The sequence below is a fragment of the Bombus fervidus genome, chromosome 1 (assembly GCF_041682495.2).
Source record: "Bombus fervidus isolate BK054 chromosome 1, iyBomFerv1, whole genome shotgun sequence".
Taxonomy (NCBI): domain Eukaryota; kingdom Metazoa; phylum Arthropoda; class Insecta; order Hymenoptera; family Apidae; genus Bombus; species Bombus fervidus.
In genome coordinates this window covers 9,375,357-9,400,462 of record NC_091517.1, presented here as the reverse complement: position 1 = coordinate 9,400,462, position 25,106 = coordinate 9,375,357, and the positions used below count along the sequence as shown (strand labels likewise).

Here is a 25,106-nt window from a genome sequence, read left to right as displayed (position 1 = left end):
CTAAATTTCATTTCTTTAACTATATTCGTAAAGATATAAATTTGCATATACATCCGCAGACTAGTTGTAATACTAAATGATATTAGTCACGTACCAAACGGTGGGAATCGAAATTGTTCAGAAGCATTAAAATTCTTGATAGCATGAAGATTAAATCAAGCCTGGATTAATATCGATATCTGGGTTAGAAGTAAGTTTCAGTCCATGGAAATCAATTGCGAGCACTTGTCGCGGCGAATTGCTTGAACATGGAAATTGATGGCCAGCCAATTTACCGATACAACTCAAAAATGAGCAAAAAAATGATTTTGTTACTTCTGATTCAAATGTATCTAATTTAATTAGTTTAAATAATCGTTATCGACCCTTTACGATACTCATTTCCTTAAATTAATTTCCTATTCCCCTGTAAAAGTAGGTGTAATTATAAAAATATTATTTACACATGAAACAAAGGAAAATGGTTTTCCTAAGGAAATAGAAAAGATTCTCTTTACAAAACACTCAAAACAATTAAAATAGTTTCTGTAAGTTACAAAGAAGCATATAAAAAAGTGATTGGCACGAGAAGACGTTAGTTTTAGATGCAATTATTCAAACAAAATAATATCAAATCATATGTTTGCTAACTCCTTTAGTGAATCGTAATTATATTATATCTGTTAAGAAATTCCTCCGTTTTCCATTTTTACACAGTTTTAGATTGCCTTTGTAAAATTTCTGGAAATCGTTCTCCCGGTGGAATTCTTAAATAGAAATGTCCAAATAGTCGACATTTCGTCACATTAATGATGCAAGAGAAAATATCAAGGATGTGTTAAACGTCACTTCTATTTCTTTTAGACATTCACCGTGCGCGTAATACAGCTTCTTGTTCATGGAGGTAAAGCCCTATAACATAGAATTCCAGCTTTCTTAGCCGATGGGGACAAGTTTTGTGCTTGCAAGCACGTAACTACGAGTACGTGATATCCGTGACAGGAACGTGCACAAAACGTGTCACCAATTTTGACAAGTTTCTTGAACGTTTTACGATTATATACTTGGTGAGAAATTGCCTTCTTATAAAGACGATGTTCTATCGAAAATATGTTTGAAGTGACACTAATTTCAAGTACCTGGCGAAGGAATTTAACGATGCTATAAATTTACTAGGAAGTCGTACTAGATTAATTGACAAACTTATCAAAGAGTATAGTTCCTTTCATCAAGAATCAGCTTTACTAATATTCTACGAAACAGTAAAAAAGTTCAATTGGTGGAATCGGTCAATATATTGGTAACAGAACAAAAGGTAACGAGAGAGGGATTTTTCGAATAGCTCCATTCGAGTCTGCACGAAGATATTGTATTTTTTATTTCACACGATGACATGAGAGCGTTAATCCGAAAGACAGATACTGTCGAACAATCAGATCGAATCGACAATTTGCAAATTGAAAATGAAACTAGGGATAACAAACATGGTGTGTTTCGTGCGCAAATTTCGTGCAACATTAACAAAGATGAAATGAAAGGAAGTACAGTTACATTTACTTCCCTCTAAAGTGAAATTAATTGAAAGTAATTCGTCTCAAAGAGATTAATTAGATCTAGCGAAAGTTGAATTATTCACTTTGCCATAGTTCACGTACGTTACGCTCAAATTATTGCACGTGTCGCACCAAAGGTGAAGATTGGAATATTTTTGAATATTTAACACAATGATTAAAATTCATTCATTCAACTACTCTAAGCCCTCCATAAAATTAGAAAATGATGCAACGAGATTTTCTTCAGTTAAAAATCTCCGTGAAACAGATATTTTCTGAGCAATCCGTCTTATTTGACACTGCTGTACCAAATTTTATTTTTGCAACAAATTAACTATTATTCATTTCTGTTTCTTTGCAAATTCATTTTGGAATAAATACTATTACGATACAAATTCTGATAAATGAGATATATTCTTTTACAGTAGGAAGTTACTATACGATAAAAGGTTCGCTTCTCAAAATGAAATAAAAAAGACATAAAAGTTTGTGTTTTTGGCTTTTAATTTATGTAAAATATAATAATTATCTATTTTGTCTTTGTGATATATTTGTTTTATAAAATTACTCGAATACTTTACTTTAATTGCATTATATTCACTGAACATTTTCGACAGACAAATTGACTGCTGGATTTAAAAAGCGACAGAAACGTACTATCGTGATCGTTCAATTTAACAGTCGTTCTCGCGAACGGGTCGCATTTTTTACGGTCCTGTATTACGCATGTGAAGGGAAATTAAGGTAAATTTGCTAGGACTGCTCAGTCAACGTGTGAAATGAGAATGAATCTCGCCTCGAACTGGTTTCATTCGATTCACTTGCAAATTAACGTCAATCAGTGCTTTTTAGTCGACACTTGATTTCCGTAACAATAATTACAACCCGCACTGAACCAGCGCATAATACGCGGAGGAAAAATAAGATAATATTATTTCGTAATCAAATATTATACACATATGAAGAAAGAAGAAACTGTAACTAAATTCAAGAATGTAATTATATAATTATATAAGACATATAATTATATAAAAATAAGTGAAAAATATTTAAGATTCTATTCCTACCTTATTATCTTCTTTTTAATTGTAACACCAAGATTGTCATCAAATAATAAAATGTAAATGAAAAATTCTGGTAAAAAGAATTTTTATTTGAGTCCACCAAGAATAAGAAGATAAAAAATATATATATAGTAAACAAAATTAAAGTCATGTCATCAGCTTGGTTCAGAAGTAATTTCGCAGTCTTTTTCGCGTTATACCACAGCAGACAAGATCTTTTAATACCATTAATGAGATTTAATAACGTCGATGCTGTGTCGCTCTCGCGAACGGCAACGTAATTACTTTCAAGCCAATTACATTTTATATTCGAGTGCGACGAGATACGTGGCTTACCTTAGCTTTGAATCGAAGCATCCTTTTAGCGTCTAACTAGCCGTCATTTTTCTGTTCTCGAACTCTGACACGTTTTTACACTACATGTATTGAAAGCTAAATTCAAAGAATGAAAATTTATAATCTAAAGACGACGCAAATGTTCGCTATACAGGGTATTCGGTAAGTAGGTAAAACAGTTCTGGAAGGACAGAATCATTTCGACAGCCAAAGAGAAATTTTAGGAGAATTGTATAAAGTTGGAATTAGTATAGGTTTAGTTGTCAATAACAAAAACTAAGCTGAAAATGCAATTCTTTTATTCTTGATTTTCATCTTGTTTTAGCTTCAAGCATCACCCCTAAAAGTTTTTTTACACCTATAGTCAAACACCCTGTATGCAGTATAGAGTCATTATTAGACTACAAACGTTTATACAAATTCATATGTTTATAAATTATGTACAAATAAAGCAATAGGATCTGAGCAGAGATTTGTTTCATTCACTTTGAATTAGTACTATACTTTGCATATTTTATAAATTTTTATATACCGTATCATATACTATATGTATTTTTGAGGCTTCAAATTTTCCATAAACGTGTAAACATTCACAGTCCACCTATCATTTATTAATGTATCAATACAAAATTGATCCGTTAATTATAAAATTGTTCTTCATATCTTTACACAAGAAATTAGTTTGTTCAGCAATCTAATACAATTTCGTTATTAAGAAATCAGTAATTTTCGTTATTAAGTAAAATAGTTCACGTTGTACTAAAAAATAAAAGAAAGTTGGAAATAGTTGCATAAAAGCTGCTTATGAACGAGTTAAAAAAATTTGACCGAAAATCAAGAGGAATTAGCTAGCTCAATTAGCTAGCCTTAGAAACCACGAACAAAATAAAGAAAAATTAAGAATAATTGCATAAAAACCACATATGAACGAATTAAAAAAATTTCATGGGAAATCAAAAGAAATTAGGTAGCTCATTCCCTGACAAAGTATATGCTTAATTACTTGGTTTACGTTGTTACGGTTTCCAGTCAGACGCAATAAGGGCATACCATCTGGGAGCTTTAATCAAAAGTCGAGCTCTCGAAAGACTTTGCAACAAATTCCTCCAACTTTGATTTAACAAGCTTTGCCGATCCTTGAGTAGGAAGTCGACTCGAATCTCTACGTAGGCGTATCAAGAACTTCTCATCTTCTCGAATCAGAACTGTCGTTTATTCAATGTCGAGTTCCTCTGTGTTCAATGCGTGTTCGTACACGAGTATTTTTACTCTTTTTTATCATGTTACAAAGATATTATCACATATTTTGTTGTACATTTTTGCACATCGCAATCGGATAACTATGTCGTACAGGATTAAACTACCATGCTTAGTTTTATTAAATTATTATTCATTGTTACGTCTACAGATACGAACCAAAATAGGAATTATTTTGTAGCCAACATTTCAAAGAATATATGTAGTTATATTTTTTTAAAAAACTCGTCTCTCCCTTTCTGGGAGAAATTTGCGAAATAAGAATTTATTTATCATTTCTAGCAGTATTACGAAACAAAAAAATATTGCTTGAATATATCAAATTGTTTGAAATAAATAATTTAGTATTTCTTATTTGGAAACATATTATACAAAATACAATTATTAAGAAATAGGAAAATTATCAGGTATTACCATAATACTTGAGCGATACTTATACAGAGCTCAAGTCACAAATAGGTAAAATTTTTCTTTATCGCGATTTGATTATTTTACTAAAACATTCTAAAGGTTAATTTGAATTACCATTACGAGTCTTGGATACATCACAGTTTGTGTTATAATACTTTATTGATAACATAACCCGAAAAAAAATGATCCTATGACAGAAACATTAGAGATGAATAACTTTTCTAATTACTAATAAGAATAATTAATCATCATAAATAACTACCTTAAAAGAATGTATAAATGAATAAAATATAAAAATAAAATAAAATATAAAACAAAACGAAAGAAAAGATAGAAAATAACATATAAATTTTTATATGTAGACTATATGAAGTGTAGTTTTTGGAGGAATGAACCAATTTATTATAACATATGTAAAACGATAGCTTAATCAGCGTAATACTAAAAAGCAAACCGTGACATTCAGAATCCAATATTAACTGTTTCGAGCTATCCGTCACTACCGTCTGTGGTAAAACTATGATTGTTGCTGACATCTCTATGCCATTTCGGGACTATAAATTTAATATGACTATATAAATACGTCGTTTTATTGTAATTGATTTTCTTATCATCTATCGAGCGAGCATTATTGTCTTGAATAAGATCTTTAGCGTCGAGATAAATGAACGATTGGAGCGGCAGAAAACTGGATTTACAAGCGTGCTCAAAATATAGTTCTTGATGATGTATAAATCATAGTGTTGATTAGACTATTGTTTGGAACCATACGGATTCCCGCCCAATAGAAGTGACATAATCTAACGGTGTCCTCGGACTATTAATGTACAGGGTGTTCCAGAATAAGTAGGAAATATTTTAGGGGTGGTTTCTGCACAACTAAAGAGTAAAGAAAAGTTCCTATAAATGTATATTCTATTTCACTTTGTTTTCGAGTTATAGCAGGTCTTCTTTCACAATAAACATCAATGCGTGAAGACTGACGACGTAAAAATATTTGGTCAAAAAACTAAACGAAGTTTCCAGGAAAATACGAACCACATCTGTACGTCTGGAAAGAGCAAAATAGTCATTGATGAAACATCTGCAAGCTTGTATTGAAACGCAAGAAAACCATTTCGAACATCTTTTATAACAGGTAGCATACAAAATATTTCCTATTTATTCTGGGATACCTGTATATTGTCAATATTTCAAAGTTTTCAACTAAAAGGATCAATATGTATTGTCCATATAATATTGTCGACATTTATTGACAAACCGAGTTTTCGTTGATAACTTTGAAATGTTGACGATATCATTGACTGTCTGAATGCACTCTGAGACACTAACATGATGTTCCATTGAATTTAGCAAGAAAGAACCGTGATAATACCTCTTAACATATTCTTCACGCTACAAATAACGCAACTTGAAGCACGACAATCGCGTGATTCGCTCATAGTAAACGTAATTTCGCATTATTTCCCTCTTCGTCCGCCGTTTCCAACAGAGGGAATGGATTGCGTAGTAATTAGAGCGAGAACATTTTTTTCGTGCACACACCGTGGCCGACGCTTCGTATTTCACATAGAAAATCCCTCATTTTCCATCAGATTAAGGCCAGCTACGTGCCAGTTCTGTTTCACGTTTCGCCCCTGATGTTCCATCATATACGTGTCCGTAATTCGTCCACCATCGTGGATCTGGTCCAGACTATACAACCATCTCTCCCCAAATCCGCGCGAAATTACACCGGTACGAACAAAAAAAAAGGGAAATACATGAATGGGTGAGGGTAGCCGCGTAACAATGCGATCAAAACGAGGTACGTGACCGAGAGCAGAATCGCAAAAGGGTGAACCGACGCTTGAACGCGACAATTTCGAGAAATACCAGTGGGTGGAAAATTTTCAAACGATTCGATCGATGTTGTTGCCCCTTGTTTGCTAGCCCAGTTGAAACTGACCTCGATTATTTAATAAATTGACTGTCATGTTGGTGATCCACGTTTGTTACAGTGCATTGTTTGGAATAACTAAAATAAGATAAGTTTCATGAACTAAAAGATTTTTAACGATGTAAATGACTCGGATAACATTTTCTAAAGTAAGTGCGCAAAGACAATATAATATTTCGAAAACATTAAACGTTACGATGCAGTATATTTGTAATACATTGTTTTATATTTATGAAATGCAATTACGATTATGGAATAAAGAAAGTCTATGAAATATGGTTGATGATCAAGATATAACGCAATTTACCGAGATTAAAAAGTTTGATGAGTGCGCAGGACGATCAAAATAAAATACAAGTTAGATGGATTAAAAAGTTTGACGAAGATCAAACTACGATATAACTTGGAAAGATTAAAGAGGTGTAGAGTGCACAGTGCACACTCTGATCAAAATACGGTTCATCTTTGAAAACTTGGAGTTTGACGGATGTGCAGAAAATTTAAACTAAAGTACAACCTCTCGATACGATATAATTATCTCTAAACGAATATGTAAATTCACGATCTCACAGTTGCATAAAAATTACGACGAATTTAGAAAATCTATTCAGATCAGTTATTTTTTATCAAAAATAGTGAAACTTCTCTAATTTTTCTCTCAAATGTATCACTTATGATAAAAACACTAGAAATTAACAGCGTAAATACTCTGCATAATATTATCTATTAATTGTTTTTGTCAAATATAATTCCATTTCATAAGATTATAGAGTTTCTTCGTACCTATCTATTACATATTCTTTCATCAGTCACTGTATCTATATTGTCTGATGTAATGTCTAATAATTGCATAATGCACACAATGTTCAGTCTCAATGCTAAATACATTCAGATCAATATGAATTACTACGCGTGCAGTACGAACCATGCAATTTGCAGAATCAATATCTGGCCAGTGCATTAGCCAATGCCATAGCTCATAATATCCACATTAATCTGACGAGGTAGGTTCTTGAGTGCAGAAACATATAAGTGTCCATCTTAATGCAAGAAGTTGATCTCCAAGAGTATCGGGGAATCACGGAGGAAATAAAAGTTCTGGTTAACCAAATCCAAATTTATTACTCGTGATCGTTCTATCTCTGTGCTTCGTGCGATGTATCGCCCGTGCGCTTTGTGCGCTTTGTGAATTTTTCAACTACAGAACATTTAAATGCATTGAAAATTTATTGGTCGACGAATCTGATGGAACGCGCGATGACGATGGCCGTCGATCATTTCCGATGTACGAACAAGATAAATCAAAGCGTCGAAATTTTTGAGAAATTGCGAATAGCTGTTTGTTTAGAAATTGACACGTAGAGAAATTTATAACTTACTAGAAGAAACATAAAGGCAAGAAGAAGAAGAGCGACTTGCGAGGAATCAAACTGAAACGTTTACAAAATATTCTTTCAATTCCTTGGAGAAGATTACATTGAATAATTTTGCTTCCTGAGTGGAAGAAGAATTAATTGAAGATTTCTCTCTCTTTTTTTTTTTTTTTTCTAATTGAAGAGTTGAATAAAGTTTTTTAGAATTTGAAGTAAGTACAATCTTGTCCAGGGTGCTTCAAAGAAGATAAATTTTTAAATAAAATAAAATTGAATACGGTAGATTCTCATTGATTCGGTAGATTAATTGAACATCTCGAGGACAAAGCAGTTCGTAGTAGAACAATATTACGATGTAATAAAAAATCCATAAATTCTAAAACTAAAATTCAAATTTACAGAATATCGCTAAAGAATGAAGAAATTACTAACAGTATGACATATTAATGTACGAAACTTAAAGCGAATATTTTGTACGTTTCCTCCTTTTTACTTGCATCTCGTAGCTTAATGTAAAATTGTAACATGTTAATTTTTCCCCTTTTCTTAATACTTCTCTTCCTCTACTCATGACTTCGTCCTAGCGTTTCGACATTTCTACCATGATTCTCATTTTGCTCACGAAGACCACCGTCATTAGGTATTCCTGTAGACTCGATATCTCGCGAACTCTTGGCTCGCCGTGTTCCGCAGAAAGGTAGGTCTCAACTAATCACGTTGACCGACCACTCAAGAATACATAATGGTGCCGAACGTTCATTTTCATGACTCATCAGTGTCGATCGCGTATCACCCACGACGAAAGATCGGCGAGAAAACTTTACGATAAAAACTGAAGAGAAATTTTCGCGACTTCGTTAGCGTCGATCGTGTTCTCATTGAGAAATCGAAAATTGAAAAGGAATTTCCTCAGCGGATGGTAGTGCAGACGTTAGTTCGGTTCATGGAAAACAAATGGAATTGGTATTCCGTTGAACCGGATAATGAGATTTGCCATGGGAAAGACAAACTCGATATTCTACAATGCGATGGAGATGGACAGACGGACACAGAGTAAAATGAGTGAATGTGATCGCGTGCGTGCGAAATTACGTTAGTGGAAGGATGCTGGAAAATTGAAAGAGTGAAAGATAAAAAGAAGGGAAAGGATGTGTGCGGAAAAAAGAGGGAGAATGGACGATCAATTTTTATTATTTGACCTGTTAACGATCCCCATTGAAGAATCAAAGGCTAGAGCGAGCTCTTGTATATGGAAACGTTGAATAGAAGGCTTTAATACAATATGCCAGATACTTGAAGCGAGATGGTAGAAAATAAAAGAGTTTCACGAGCAAACGATCGGAATCCACATCAAAAAAGAAAGCAAATTAGTTACGCTTCTCTTCTCGGACGATATTACAGAGTAATTCGGGTCATTTGAGAGAGAGAGAGGGAGAGAGAGAGAGAGAGAGAGAGAGAGAAAGAGAGAGAGAGAGAGAGAGAGAGAGAGAGAGAGTGATGCTTTCGGCATGTTACTCTACGTAGATTGTTTACAATGGGGGAGAAATACTGTCGCGTTTTTGTAACCTCGTACATTATATTTACAACCAAAAGAGAAAATTTTCTTAACCCTTTGCCTTACAATCTTTTCACTTTTAGTAATTGTTATCTGTTCGCAATTGCAACGTTATATTAAATATAAAGTATGAACAAATTATAGCCAATTACGTATTGTGATTTTGTATTAATCGTCAGACAGAAGAATTGAAATTAAAGTTGGAGTCTAAACTAGAAATTTATTAAGAAATAATAAAATCTCCTTTTGTTGTATCGAAATCATAATTCGTACACGAGTATACCATAGTATTATGAGGCAAGAGGTTGGGCGATTTTCTGACATTATTTTCGGCTTAAATTGGGTAATCACTATGAACGTAGAATCACGCGAGCCCAGTTTAAGAGGAGTCGTTAATCTTCCTTGGATATTTAGAAACATTTTGATTTCTCTGCATTGCATGATATTAAACTTGACAGTTTAGTATTTTCTATATACAAAATATACAAATAAAAAATTGGACTTCGATTTGTAAGTAATTAATATTATAAATAGTACACTAAATTCAGATTTTCATACTCAATATTTTAGAAATTTTAACGCACCTTTTGTCGTAGATTCGTTCAATTATCAAAGCACATTTAAGACGTAGAATTATATTCATGGCGAAGTTCTATATATTAATTAGCGAAGAAATATGAATATCACACAAACAATGTTTATTGCAATATTAATGACTTAAAATAAAGAGCATGGTCGCACCAGTTTACTATAACAGCACAATTAATATAACTATGTTATACTAATCAAAAGGAAGATTAATGAGTTGTATTTATCAAATAACGTGTATTCTGACAACGAAAGCGTTAAACATTCTCCCTAATTTATTGCAGCATATGCGATAATTGTAGTTGGAACCAAAATCTTTGACTGTTTAAAATTATTCAATCGTGCTATGTATTTTGTCATCAGACCAAGTATGTTTTAGCGTAGTAGCAGAAGTCTTTGACCAGCTAACAAATTATAAATTAATAGAAGGGTATCTGATTTCATAGTTATTCGATAGTTATTTTTTAAAAAGTATAAATGATAATATCAAAATGATGAATATTTTGTGCGATTATATTTGTGCTATCTTGATAACGCAAATAATTTTCTACATGTATTTTATATTTTTGTAATTTTCTTTTCAGTATGCCAGGAAGTTAGTTACTATTTTCGGTTTATCCTAAATGATTCCTTATATAGTCTGTACTTTGATTCCAATATTCATTAACTCTTACTATCAATATTAATAAACTAATCAACACCATTTTCATTGTTAACTGGTTATAAGTATACCTTAAATCCAAGTTATCGAAAAAACATCCAACAACTGTTGAAGTCGCTCGAATGGTTAGTCGTTCGCATGTACGAAAACAAAATCACGTATCTAAAAATGTTTGGAGAAACTTAACATAAACAATCAAAGGCATTGATCCCAACTATATCTACGAAAACACATACACAAAGAAAGAAGAACGTGAGGGTATGTGTGCGAGCGTAACATCTCGACGAAACCACTATGCTAGTGAGAGTGAAAGCTTGTGCGATTGTTGAAAGGTGACGCTGAAAAGTGGTGGTGAGACAAAAAAGCGAGCGAGGAAGGGAAAACCGAGAGAAAGGTGGAGAACGAGTGAAAAAAAATAGAGAGAAATGGGAAGAAAGGAAAAATGAGAGGGAAGAAAGAAAAAATGAGAGGAAAGAGAGAAAAAATAAGAGGGAAGAACGAAAGAAAGCGAGGAATTCCCAAAGAGTCGAGCGAATGGGGCTAAACGAGAGGGAGAGAAAGAGAGTGAGAGAGGCAACCCGTCGGGGTTCTGTCTTCTTCGCAGGTTATCGGAGCTGTACCGTCGAGGCACCTTTTCGAGCCAAGGAGGGTCCTTGGAGAAGGATGCCCCGGGACTGAGCGCAACCTCAACGACCTCGGAATCCTTGGAGAGCAATGGCCTCGATACAGAGATACCAGCTGCAGCCAGAAGACCCCGTAGTACAAGGGGCTCGCAAAAATGGAGTAACGTACGCGCCGTCATGGCGCTATATTCCTCCCTACGCAAGATCAAGAGGTACTCCCGTCATTGCTCGATATGGACGGTAACCTCTGAATTGCACTCTCACCCGTCACTCTGCAAACTCGTTTTACACGCCACTACCCACTCTGACACGTGTACATTGCTGTACGTACATGATGATATACAGTGGCTCACGCAAGTATTTGAACACTTGCCATGGAATTTCTTTTATATGTTAGATTGTGTAATGTATTCTTAGAAGAAAGTTTCTCTCGAACTTTATTAATCAAAGTCAGATTACATTAATGTTTTCTTAAAAGTGCACGTCGAATCTTGTTACTTTTTACGTAAGGTCTATCTATAATCAAGATGTAAGTTTTAATTTGTATAACAGTCTTCAAGGTGTATGCATTAACGAACGGCGAGTAAAGTTGTACTCAACTTAATATTACGTGCATTATACGAAATTGTGTGAAACTTCGTTAGCACTGTTATGGGACACGACTATCATGACTGCAATAGTACAATTTGAAACTAATGGAAAAATGTATATAGAAGCTGCGAGACACCTGCTGCAAACACACGTCTAGTGAAAAACTAATGTACGTCGTGGATAACAGTCTGAAACAATTAATGCTGATAAAGATGATCTGACCAAATATTTTGGATTACTAATGCAGCGAATATTTGACTGTTCAAATACCTTGGTAACCTCTGTGAAGTGTATGCTTTCAGTATATACATTTTGCATTTTGCACCGGCGCAGCGTCGAAGTTACGAATGAATTAGGTTGCTGAAGGTTGTATTTTGTAACTTCTATATATATTTTCAATTTCGTTTCAAATTTTACCAATATAGTCGCGATAGTCATGTTTCGTTACAATGCTAATGAAATTCTAAAATGTTTTGTATAATATATACGTAATAAGTTTATAGGAGTATACGAACATGTTCGTGAGTCACTGTGCATAGCACACACAGACGGTACATTTTTACGAACTCGTAGCTACTTACACGGAAGACAATATAGCTATTGTTCGTGGGTTACGGTTCAATCGTGGATTCTAAGGGATAGCTACATTTCTCTGCAGAGGTCTCGAGATTTAAGAAGGAAAATTTTGGATAAAAGTGTACATTTAAACGTCCGAGTGTCGTACGTAGAGAAGAGATACGTCTGTGGTCATTGAGTACATTGATTAAGCCTGCTAGGGTGTCCGAATTTCTGTTTCAAGCTTATTTTCGTCTCAACGAATAGAAAGATTTTCGATGTTTCGAGGGAAAGTTTAACATAAATCTTTGATGAAGATCGCACATATTAACAACCATCCCTTCATATTTTTCTGAAACTTGGAAATGTTTTTAATGATAGGGAAAATCAATTGAGTCAAAAATTGGTTAAAGAACTTCTTTGATATTGGTTTTTCGAGATAAGCAATCGTGTTTGGACTTTGCACTTGCTTTGCATTTTTGAGCCCTAATATCTCAGCATAGTAAATTTTTGAAATCCAAAATGGTTAGAGAACGTAGCAGAATTAAACCTTAGATTAAGAATTATAGAATGTATTCATTATATGTCTTGTATTAGGTATACTGTATATAAAATTTTCAGATTCTAAATTACTAGTATAGTATAGTAACACTATATATGTTGTAAAATTTCCTACTGGCTCGTTAAACTTAGACAATTAATCACAAAAGTTTCCCATTTAATTCACTCGGCAGTTTCTATCTTTTCGTTAATCTTGTTGCAAGATAAATCTACGATCGAACAAACTTTTTCTGGCGTATCTTTGCTGAGATCTTTTAACATGAATTTCCAACTATGTTGACAACAGTTAGCTGTTCTTGTTACTATTTTGTACAACGAAACGGTTCTACAAGATTTCACAATTACAAACGTCATTGTTTCTATCGCGTATTACCTTTTAAAAATGAATCTAATCGCATCGTTCTAATATTCCACTATATTTCGTAATCAAACTAAATCTTGTCAAAAATATGTAAACGTTCGGATACTTTTAAACTCCTTAAATGTTGGTGGTCTCCTCAATGCCATCTGTTAGTAAAATATATCTATATGAAGCGTCAGATGCCTCGTCACCCATCCGCAATACGTTAACAAATATTGTGCAATAGCAGAGTCCACGTGTTAACCGTAACCCAAACAGCCACCCACGCACGAGCAGCGTACATCTTTCTCTCTCTACCGGTGCTAGAAGAGTGACACACGTTCATATATACACGCGCCACTCGGCCTCATTCACGACATAAATCTCGCAAGGAATTCAACAGCGCGGAAGCCAATAAACGCGAAACAAGTCGTTTGCCTCGGAAATGGAAAAGAAACGGCTAACTAGGCTGTCTTATTTTGTTTTTCCTTCGATCCACAGTCAACTCTTGGCGCTTTGATATTACACGGTGCCATTTTAACGGGGAATTCCGGCTAAGTCACCGTATTCTCCGCGATCTCCCCTAGGACCGGTTTCGAGAGCCTTTAATCCTTTCTGCAAGATTTCTTGAACGTTCCTTGTTACTTAGAATACCGGCATTTAACGTTAATTGGAATATTGTGTGCTCTCAAGTCTCTCCCTTTATGTCTTGTTCAGGGTTTTGCCTTTGTCCCTCGATTAAAGGAATTCATTCGTCTTTTCGTGCAACTTTCACTCATTCAGGACCAATGTTGCGTTAATACCTTTTAAAAAGTATTTTGGGAAAGAAAGAATTTCGGATATTTGTTTAATATTTCCTTTTGTCACTGTTTATTCTTCCACGTAGATCCTAACATATTACGAAATTTGAAGAAATTAAAGTATTTCATCATGGGAATCTCTTTTGTCTCTAATTTTTGCAGGCTTCTGTAAAGTATTATCTACCTCTGATATGTACTTTTTCACGTTTTCCAATATGTAATATTATGTATCGAATCTAACTTTTACGCATCATTGATTAATGGATTAATTCTTAAAAAAACTATAAAATCAATAATATATAAAGCAGGCAATATTATTTTTCAATAAATTTAACATTGGTATATAAAATATTGTAATTGCAATTTTCATTCTGTATTGTAATTTTCACGATAAAGCGCTTTGAGAAATTTAAGTTCAAATCAATGACACGAAGAACTTTGTACGAGTATACACGATTTAGCATAAAATTCAATGCCGTATCTGAGTTAACACAGGACCGCAAGGGATTAAGGGACAATCGGGAAATAGTGTTCGATGTCTGATCGTTTCGTTGCTTTTTACCTCGTGAAATAGTGTCAATCTAAAGGAACGTTGCACCGCACGAAAGTATTGGCTAACCGCTGGTCACCGTAATTCTATCCTCTTTGCCGATCTCCTCTTCTTCAGCTGCGACATCAACCACATTACATGCTCCACTTTATCCTAGATGACATAGTTAATGGTCAATTGCTGTTCCTACTTTCGATAATATCAAACGCTCACGTCAGGGATGGAAGGGTAGAAGTGACGGTGGAATCCGGACAAATCGTGTTCCTTCGAATTTTTAGTATTTTTAGTTTTATCACGCGTGAATGGACATGTGAATGGAGGTATAATTTGCAGAGAAAATAATAAAAGTATGATATAACGTAATATTTTCTTAATGAGTGGTAGCACATATATCCACGTACATGTATGTGGTATTTCGATGTTTTATTTTATCATAGTTTAAGAAATTAACGAAAAATAGAGAATATTTATAACTCTGATTATAGACAATTAAAGATCCGATAATACAAATATCTTCATCTCTTTTGATAAATGACAGAGAATATAATAGTTGAATGTTTCATTTAACTTTAATTCGTGAGTAAGTATGCAGTTCTTCACGAATAAATCAGTAGATATAAATTTCGAACTTTTCAAGCTTAATATTGAAATTTAATCGTCATTTAGAGAAACAAAGTCAATTCGATTCGAACTAATGTATCGATAAATAATCGTCCCAATCTTAATACTAGAACTACCGATAGCTATTTCTACCACAACCAGTCAAACTGGCTCGTCTTTAAAAAATACGTAATAGAATATTTTTATATCTTTCGATTTATTACTTTCTTACAGAAGGAATTCCATGTTATGTAGTATATTTTTGATATTATTAATCCAGCTGGGACCATGATCCCTAAACGAGGGTTGACATATTTATAAAATTGTAGAACCAGTCCATTTGACTGACGTGGTAGTTCTAGTATTAATATTTGGTAACAGATACAATTGTTTATTGGATATTGTTAGGATTTAAATGTACAAGTACTTGTTTCAAAACTGATTCAAGGATTTTATAAGCTTTTCAAATCACTGTACTATGATAGTCTACATAAGACATAAAAATTTTCCTGCAGGACTGTGGCTCACATTATAAAGTTTACAGCAGTTTGAACAGCAGAAACTGATCGTAAAAATCTCAAAAGACCGTTGAAATTTTTATACTTTATCTGTAATCCAACAGACGAAAAGTAGGTAATAAAATATCTTAAGTGTGCCACTGTGGTAAACAATCAAATATAAATGTTTGAAATGAATCACAGCTAACATCTTCATCAGATATCGCTACAGTTGAAAGATAAACTTATTTCTAGGAGAATGTAAAATTTGCACGTCATTAATGCTGTACTACCACTTGTTAAATAATATTTAAAAATCATATACTTTAGTGTTCCCAAATATAATATAGAAAATTCACAATCGGAGATATAAAAACTACTTCAGTTTTCTCTACAAAATTATAAACGAAAGATTAATCCATTGCCATTTTATATATTTATTGTAACTTTTCGATAAAGCATTTGCGTGGTTATGTATATACGACGTATCTTTCTTTTCTCTTATTCATAGACATAATATCTAATGTAATTTTTTAAAAAGTAGGAAATGAATCGTATCACGAAACGAATGTTTCACAAACCATATCGATCATATTGCTTTCATCAGTGAATCAAAAGTGAAAGAAACTAATTTAGAAGCTATAAACAATTGCACGCCGATCATGTGGCCTTTCATGTTTTATAGCGACACATAAATTCAAGCATCGGTAGTTAAACATCTGGAGAATAAAACACGAAGCTTTACGAGCTCTTTTATGGTGTTCGAAGGGACACGATAAATTCCCATCATTGTACTCTTCTTATCTTTAAACGGCATGCACCGTTGATTTTAATGAAGCACAAGTAAAGAGAGAGAAAGACTAAAAGAGTAATTTTTAATGGACGAGCAACACGGAAGGGACAGTTTTCCTCTCGCAATCTCCACGACCGTTTTATTTCCAACCCACGGAACAATTTACCTAAAACCTCGTTTTCACACGTCCGCCTCGACACAGACGCGTGAACTAGTTAATTCAATTTATCTGGAATGCTTAAATGCCACGATTGCACTCATTAAGCTTATGCGATAAAATTTAACTACTTGCAATGTACAAAACAATTGTATATAATATCTACAAATGTATAGCAATTCTTTTATAAATGTATAGTGTATAGCATATATTTTCTATTATTGTCTATATCATCAATGATTTACAATTCGTAGATAGATTCTGGACATTACGAATAAGTAGATTCCAATTCCGTTTAAAAATAATACATATATTAAACGAAAAGGTATAGCCGTATTTTATATATAGCTCGTTATATGGAGCAGTAAAAGGGTGAAAAACATAACTAACAATGTACAAAATTATACAACCAACATAGGAAAGTATTGGAAATATTGATTAAAATTACCGGACTTTAGATTTATTTATAATAACTTTCTTGATTTCTTGTATGTGATTTCTAGATTTTTCATTTATTCCTGCGCTCATGAATTGTACTTTCTCGATAAAACTAAATAGCACAGGAATTTTTCATGGATTTTTTACAGAAGAACTTTGGGAATTTGTAATACGCTTTCATGACAGCTTGCACTATCGTTTGTTTTAAAACTTTATAACCTGGTATAATATGCAAAAACGGTAACACGTACGTGATGATAGCCCATCCATCTTCTAGATGAATGAATTCGTGTGAAACATACATAAAGCATTTAGAGAGATTGGTCCTAGCGGAGTGTAACACGTATCGAGAGGTCAATGGCACGCGAAATATGGAAAAAACTAAGTGTATAATAAATTCTGGTAGTAAATCGTCTAATTACAAGGAAAAAGATCTTAGAAGAAATAAAAAATTAATAGTAATTGATTTTATTGATTTTTTTAGTCTAATGATTTTAAGATTGTATCCTACATTAAATACGTAACTATGCAAAAATCATATCTTTCGAATTAACGAAATTTAATAAAAATTACTATTCGTGCTTATTATACGCCGCTACATTATCGCTCACTAAAACGGATTAATAAAGTATAACGTAATAACATAACGTAGAAAAATTGGTACGATATAGAATTTTTATGAATATCGAATTAAAATTATAAAATAGATTAGTTTCAATTAGTAATCCTCGCTACACGTGTAAGTTTACTGAATGCATACGTGGTATTTAAGATTGTATAAGTAAGCTAGATCCGGTATCCATAAATGAAAAATTGTAAATCCTCCACATGATAAACTTCTCACGCGAAGAATTACAAACGCGAAATCAAAACTCGGCAACGAAATAAAAGTATCGCGACGTAAATAAATGATAAGGATTCCGGTAGCAGGGAAGCAAAAAAGAAGAAGAAATGAAATAAAAAATGAAATATAGAGGAGAAAGAATAGTATGACCATTCGTTAAAACGAATATATCAGAAATTACTAGCGAGTAATTCAAGAAAAGTGCACGCATTAAAATTAGACTGCAGCATTCTTTAGCATTTGGCATGTGTTCATAAAGAATCTACGTTCCTTTCTTTACTGAGATAGAATCAGTTTGTTAGCCAAATTGCGACTGTGTCTCCTGGCAATCTACTGGCAATTATTAACAACGAAAAGACGAGTATAGCTGAAGATTGGTGACGTTGATACGTGGCCAATCGTGCAGATTGTTCTTTTTACTTCTGTTTCCGTGCAGCATCGGGAACAATGTTCTAGTGCTGAACTTTTAACGCATTATCGACCCACGAATCGCGTGAGTCTACAAGTTTCATCCTTCAAGTTTCACGAAGTAGAATCAAAAGCAAACGTTAGACAATTGGCAAAATGAAAGTATTGTTCCACGTGGTACAATGGCTATAGAAAAATGTTGGCTCATCGTTGCATTTTCTTTTATAGTTTGATTGAGCGTGGATATATTGCTATAATTTGTTTGTTACATTCGAATGCCGAAGAACAATTGTAATTAATCGGTGGTCGATAATGTGTTAAAATAACGTCCTCGATGCACAGTACCTTTTGCATGAGAAGCTAGAATGCAAGATACGTAGAACTTTGTATCGATGCGTAGTTGCAAGAAATCTTGATGAATTTTTCTATTGTGGATTTTTGGTAAGGGAAGTACGTGAAGTGTTGTGGACCGATTTCGAATTTAGCGGAACTTTGTATATTTATCTAATATTTTATATCATAGCGAAATCTTATAAATTTATCCAACATTTTATATCGTATCCTTGTTATAATTTGTTCTTTTCTCATTATATTGATTTTTTTCCATTATGTCAATTTGATATCAACAGACAAATTCAATTGCGAAAGGTAAGAGACGAACGAAGATTAAACTACAGTTGTGAATCACCACATTATTTTGAAATCAAATATCTCAACAGAATTTTTTGAAACAGTTCGTAAAACATTAAATAACTATAGGAACGATCAAATATGAACCAAATATTTCTTACTTTGTTTATTACAATCCTGGGATAAAATTCTAGTTTCAGTTTCAGAAAGTTTCAATGAAATCGGTGTATAACATCTCGTACTAAAATATTACAAAGAATAATAGGCAAGAAAGTATGAAATTGCTAAATATTTTACTAGAATAGAATTGTTATCAACGTCATTAATAGTGACGCTGATGTTTCAACGAATGCTGATGCTTGACACCCCAAATGCCTCCCTTCTACCAGCTCGTCTGAATTAGAGAAGAAAGACTAATTCCCAAATGTATCCTGATCTCCGAACATCCAAAACGTTTAGCGAAGAACACACGTACAAAAATAAACACTCTAACACAACGCTGCTAATTTAACACAAGAAAGAATACTCAACACGTTCAAACAATTACAACGATATACTGAACATGGGTGTGTTAACGATTAAAGAATGCGTAGTGGCATAATAAAGTTTATACCTTTAGTTTCTGCCTCTGTCTATATAATGTACTTGACAATTCTCTCGATGTTTCTGTCTCTGTCTGTTCGTCTATATCTGTCTGTCTGTCTGTCTGCCTCTCATCCATCTGATGCTCTAATACTTAAGACTGATCTTACTCGACTGTCGCTCACTTCTTATTTCAAGCAATTAATCACGTAATTATCATCTATGATCTATTTTCCATAGTGTTAGAAAACGAATCTGTAAAAAGAACAACCGAAAAAACCGAAAGAAAGAAATTCGATATAAATAAAAGGAATCGGCGTGGTCGCTCTGCAATGGTGTGTTTCTTTCGTTTCGATGGATTTTTTGTCGAATGGAACGCAAGTAGAATTAATCTGTCTGCTTGCAACAACTATAGAAATACTTAAATATATATATATATTTATTATATCCATAGCAAAAATGTGTGGAACGAGATGTTTCGAAGAGATATGCTCCTTAGCAAAGAAGTCTTGCGTCACGAATGATGCATGGATTTTGCAAGAAATATTCTATGGAGCTTTGAGAACGAGCCAAACGATTCAAGAGACATGGCACATCGTACTTTTGTTCATTTTTATCGGTTCTCGCAGCGACTTTGCACGGGATTCGCCGATATAAAACGCATTCAATGCGTTTTACCAGAAGTGCGATAACGGTTGTTTTCTTTTTCTTTCCGATTTCCTTTCTTCTTTTTTGCTAGAATCGTTTTGGCTTATCTGTTTTTTAGTTCTGTAACACGCGTTGCAATTTTTTTATTTTTATTTCTTCTTTGATCGACACGATAACTAACCACGACAGTGGTCGGTTAGTTGTTTGGTTGCGTATTTTTAAAAGACAAAGAAATAAAAATCATTTCGAAAAAGCTGACCATTTTAATTAAAGACAGTTTGCCTCGATTCGCGGTTAGCGACGTTCAAAATTGCTCCGTCGCGCAAAAACACCCATAAATCCTTCCGAGAGCTTAGGACTTACAACTCCTTAGGAACAGCGCCACGATAGTCGTTTGTCTGTGTTTTATCGCGTATATTAAATAAACCGCTTAAAAAGTGCAAACGTAAGTTCCTTTCCTGTGTTTGAGATTACGAGAAACAAGTATGTAATACGAATAGTAATTATTCAGCTTAAAAGAAACGATAAGATAATGTAAAGATTACTTTTCCTAAAACGTTCTAGACTCTCAAGCTTCTCCTCTTTTTAATTGCGGTATGTGTTTCTCTTAGTATCTGCATTAGTAGAAGTTTAAGTTAACCGTGTAAACAATATCGTATGTAAAGTTATTTATTTACTCGTAATGCAAAACATCGAACGATGATTAACACAAATTAATTTCTTTTAGACTAAATATTTTTAGAGATTTTTCGTTAAAGAAATAACAAATAAATATACGAATAACGTTGAATTTATTCTTAGCTTTCCTTTTCCTGATATTATAAAATTTATTATTATTTTAGAAATCTGGGATGATATTTCCGAGGAAAATTATCTTTCTATTAACCTATCTTCGCTTTTAGCATGAACCTCCAATCTCTTTACTTTTTCGATAATCTCAAACAATTTTTAAATATTCCATACTATATACTTATAGACTTTTTCCAACAAACTACTCCTTTTTAGTCAAAATTTACAACTTTTACAACTTTTCTAAAAACAAAATTTTTCTATTCCTCTGATATTCTGTTATGTCCTCAATCCTTAAATATTGGGAACTATACGACGTTACTTATGATACTCTAATTTGGAAATGGTACAAACTTGGAAAATTTTTAACGTCTCTGTTTTTATACGAGTCAGATTATTCGAGCGTAACCGAAATTTATCACATTCAAGAAAGAAAATTCTTTCATTGGAAACGTATTTAATGGTAACACGAAAGATAAACAACTTAGTGACACCAGGATGCATTATTCTTTCAAGCGATTAAATTGGCAATTAATGGCGCCAGTCACGTAGCTAAATCGTAGTTAACCGTTTTATTCCGTACGCGTTGAAATGTTCCGCTTTACAGAGACGAGTTTAATTGTTTCTGATGGGCCACGATATTTTACGTTAGTACAAAGGATTTTATACATGAAATTCTCCTACGTTACTGATTATATTGTCTCGGTGGTCGTATTGCATAAAAAGTATATAGTCGGTTGTAATCGCCTTGCGATAATAATAGAATCGCTTGAACAAAGAGGTTTTATTGAAAGTGAATAATGTTTAACGTGTAGCCTGTGTAACATTTTACCGGAGTTTTCATTCACTAACTAATTTAATCGTATAAATTCTCGAATATCGTATCTTGACCCATCCATTGTAATTATCCTTTTGGCAATTTACTTTTATCAAATAATATCATTTCCTGCCATATATATATGGCGATACCTTACTTAAAACATATCTATTTTAATACTTTATTTACGAGTTATAGAATATTCTTTATTTCCACTTTCAACACATACGGAGAAATTATTCATGACTATATAAATAGCTTCTAATTATACAGATACTGATAACACGTCAATAAATGTTAAAGGTAAGAAAACGAAATATTCGTCGATTTACAGACCAGGCACTGAAAGAAATTTACCAAAATCCTTTCGTGAAACCTCTTAATTTCTCCCTAGAAAAAGACAAAATCATACTCTGCGTCAAAAAGTTCCAAGCTCGTCGATAAATATCGAACGGCGTCTCTAGGTAAGCACAGAACTTCTAATCTCTGCGATCTTCCATTTGGAACTGTAGCTTCGACCCGATTCTCTGCGATCTGGGTCATCGGCCTGGACCTCGCAGCCCCTGTTTCGTCCCTCACTGGCGATCTATTCTTCTGTCTGTTCTCAGAACAAAGAGCAACCAACGGTGGATGAAGCTGCGGACCACGGTGCAGCTCTCGTCAGCCATCTCAACGATCCAGAAGAAGCCACCGTTGAAACGCGAGGATTCGTTTCTCAAACGATTCTCCACTAGACAGATCCCGGAGAGTCAAGAGACGTTAGACACAGGGGAGGGCGAGGGCGACGCTGCCGACGACAAGGATTCGAGTGGGCGTCGTCGACGACGGCCACGGAGACCTCAGAAACCACCGAGAACTGTGGTCAATCCGGACGAGAACTTTTATTATTACTGGCTGATGCTACTATCCGGCTGTGTTCTTTACAATCTGTGGACATTGATTGTGAGACAAAGTCTGCCGGAACTACAGGCCGTGGCGCCAGTCATGTGGCTCGCATGCGACGGTTTTACGGATCTTGTGTTCTTTCTGGATGTGGCTGTGCAGTTTCGTACTGGTTACCTCGAGCAAGGATTAATGGTGTACAACAGCAAGAAACTGGCCGGTCATTATCTCAAGTCAAAGTCGTTCATTTTGGACTTACTAGCGTTGGTGCCACTCGATCTACTTCAGGTGAACCTGGGTAGTAATCCGATGCTCAGGTTCCCGAGGTTCCTCAAGATCTACCGTGTGTACAATTATTACTATATGGTCGAGTCGCGGACAGTTTACCCGAATTTGTGGCGTGTGCTGAATCTCATACATATATTGCTGATACTGGCGCACTGGTTCGGCTGCTTTTACTACTTGCTCAGCGAAGCGGAAGGATTCCAAGGTGACTGGGTGTACCCGTACAGGCCAGGGGAGTACGCGACCCTGACCAGAAAATATCTTGGCTCGCTGTACTGGTCCACACTCACCCTCACCACGATCGGCGACCTACCCACACCGGAAACCAACGCCGAGTGAGTGATATGTCTCTACGACTACACGCTCTTCCTTTACTTTTCATTTTCTTAGATTTTTCCGTTTTTCTTTTTTCTTCCTTTTCGTCTATTCTATTTTTATTCTTGGTTCTTTTGGCTCTTTTTCTGTAATTTGTCGTTGTCCGTTTGCTCGCCGGTTAGATGGTAACTCGTCGAGTGTTCGCCACACAGGGCGCGGCCACCTCTAACTAGATTTCACCCATCGACGCTTGAGACTTGAGAGAGAATGGAATGTCGCCGCGTCGTTGATTTATATAGATTGCTGGTCTGATTTACTAGATTGGCCCTTTTTTGTATTTGGCGAAGAGGAAATATAGGTTTCGAAAGTGCGGAGAATAAAGAACTCTAGTAAAGAAAAGTTTTATCAAAAAATATTTTAATATCAGGGAATAATAATTTTGGGAATAAATGAATTTTTGTCAATAAGTAACTTAAAAGCGGGAACTAACTCACGGAAAATTTTAATTGGGTCACGTATGAATTAAATTAAATTTGTATACACCTAGTTGTAAAGTAACCTCGCTCACGATCGCTATAAGCATTCAGCTAAAAGTCGTTCAAAATGAAAAGTAATCATAAAGTAACAGTAGTACGACATTTCAGATTATTCGCTAAGTATCGTAAACTGTAGGGAAGAATTTTTAGTCGATATTGATTGGAGCTATTAAGATAGTTATCACAACTGGCACATAAAGAAATTTTGGTTAATCATTGAAGATAGATTTAGCCAAAAGCAGATGTTTCTGATTAAATTGGGGGCACTTACGTAAAAATATAGAAAAATATTCCCGTTTGCAAAATATAAAGCAGTACTTTCTTTTTACTGATTCGTCAATGACTTTTCCATTACATCGTTGTTTCGTTGTGAATTACTATCGTTCAAATTATATCAGGTCGCATCGTTAGAAATTCCAATTTTATAGACAATACTAAACCAGTATATCCATTATTCAACAACTCCTATGTAAAACTATATTTTCAAATTAGCATATTTATAAAATAGAAAAACAACGACCAAGAGGCAGAAATTTTTTACTCCTATAAAGAAAATAACGATTCTTCAAAATTCATTTATTCCATATAGCAAACGTTCTATCCATTTAAACTTTCTCGTTTCTTCTTTTCTGTGATTAGGATTGTCGCCGTAAAAACAAACTCGACAATGCATATCGCCTGAAGTAATTGAGCCGCTTATCTGTTAAATTGGTTAACATATTGACTGCCACGCGAATTTCATATATTTTGATACCATAGCCTTTAAGTCTTTGCAAAATATTACATTTACGAACATTTTTCTGACAATGTTATACAAGTCATTCACATTCCCAAAAATTTATTAGTCCATGAAATTTATCTTATTTGGTATCGATTAATCGTTCTAAAAAATTTAGTAACATGGGTCATCGATGACAAAAAGTACAAAAAATTAATAAAATCCTAGAGGATAAGCATCGATCAACTGCTAAAATTTAAAAAGTTTTTTAATGTGTAGTTAATCGTTTCTGCCTATGGCAGCTCAAATGTTAAACAATTCCAACTGATAATCGACGATGACAAATATTATTTGGTCAGAAAACTGATTTCAGCGGAATAATCAACGAAGTGGGCAGGAATCGAACGACACTTTTCGAAATACATTTGCTC

At 34.1% G+C, this 25,106-nt stretch overlaps 1 protein-coding gene across 14 annotated transcripts in view; it reads left to right on the top strand.

Moving 5' to 3' along the window:
- LOC139997895 (uncharacterized) overlaps positions 1-25,106 on the top strand; it is a 203,810-nt gene that overhangs the window by 125,328 nt on the left and 53,376 nt on the right. For 3 of the 14 annotated variants that reach the window (XM_072021951.1, XM_072021943.1, XM_072021970.1), the window contains 2 exons: positions 11,321-11,551; positions 22,548-23,441. In XM_072021951.1, coding sequence (XP_071878052.1) covers positions 11,321-11,551; positions 22,548-23,441 — 1,125 coding nt within the window. Of the gene's footprint in view, positions 1-11,320; positions 11,552-20,144; positions 20,833-20,860; positions 22,243-22,333; positions 22,404-22,547; positions 23,442-25,106 lie in introns of those variants that run through there. The other 11 variants (XM_072021999.1, XM_072021985.1, XM_072021989.1 and 8 more) reach the window with 11 other exon arrangements.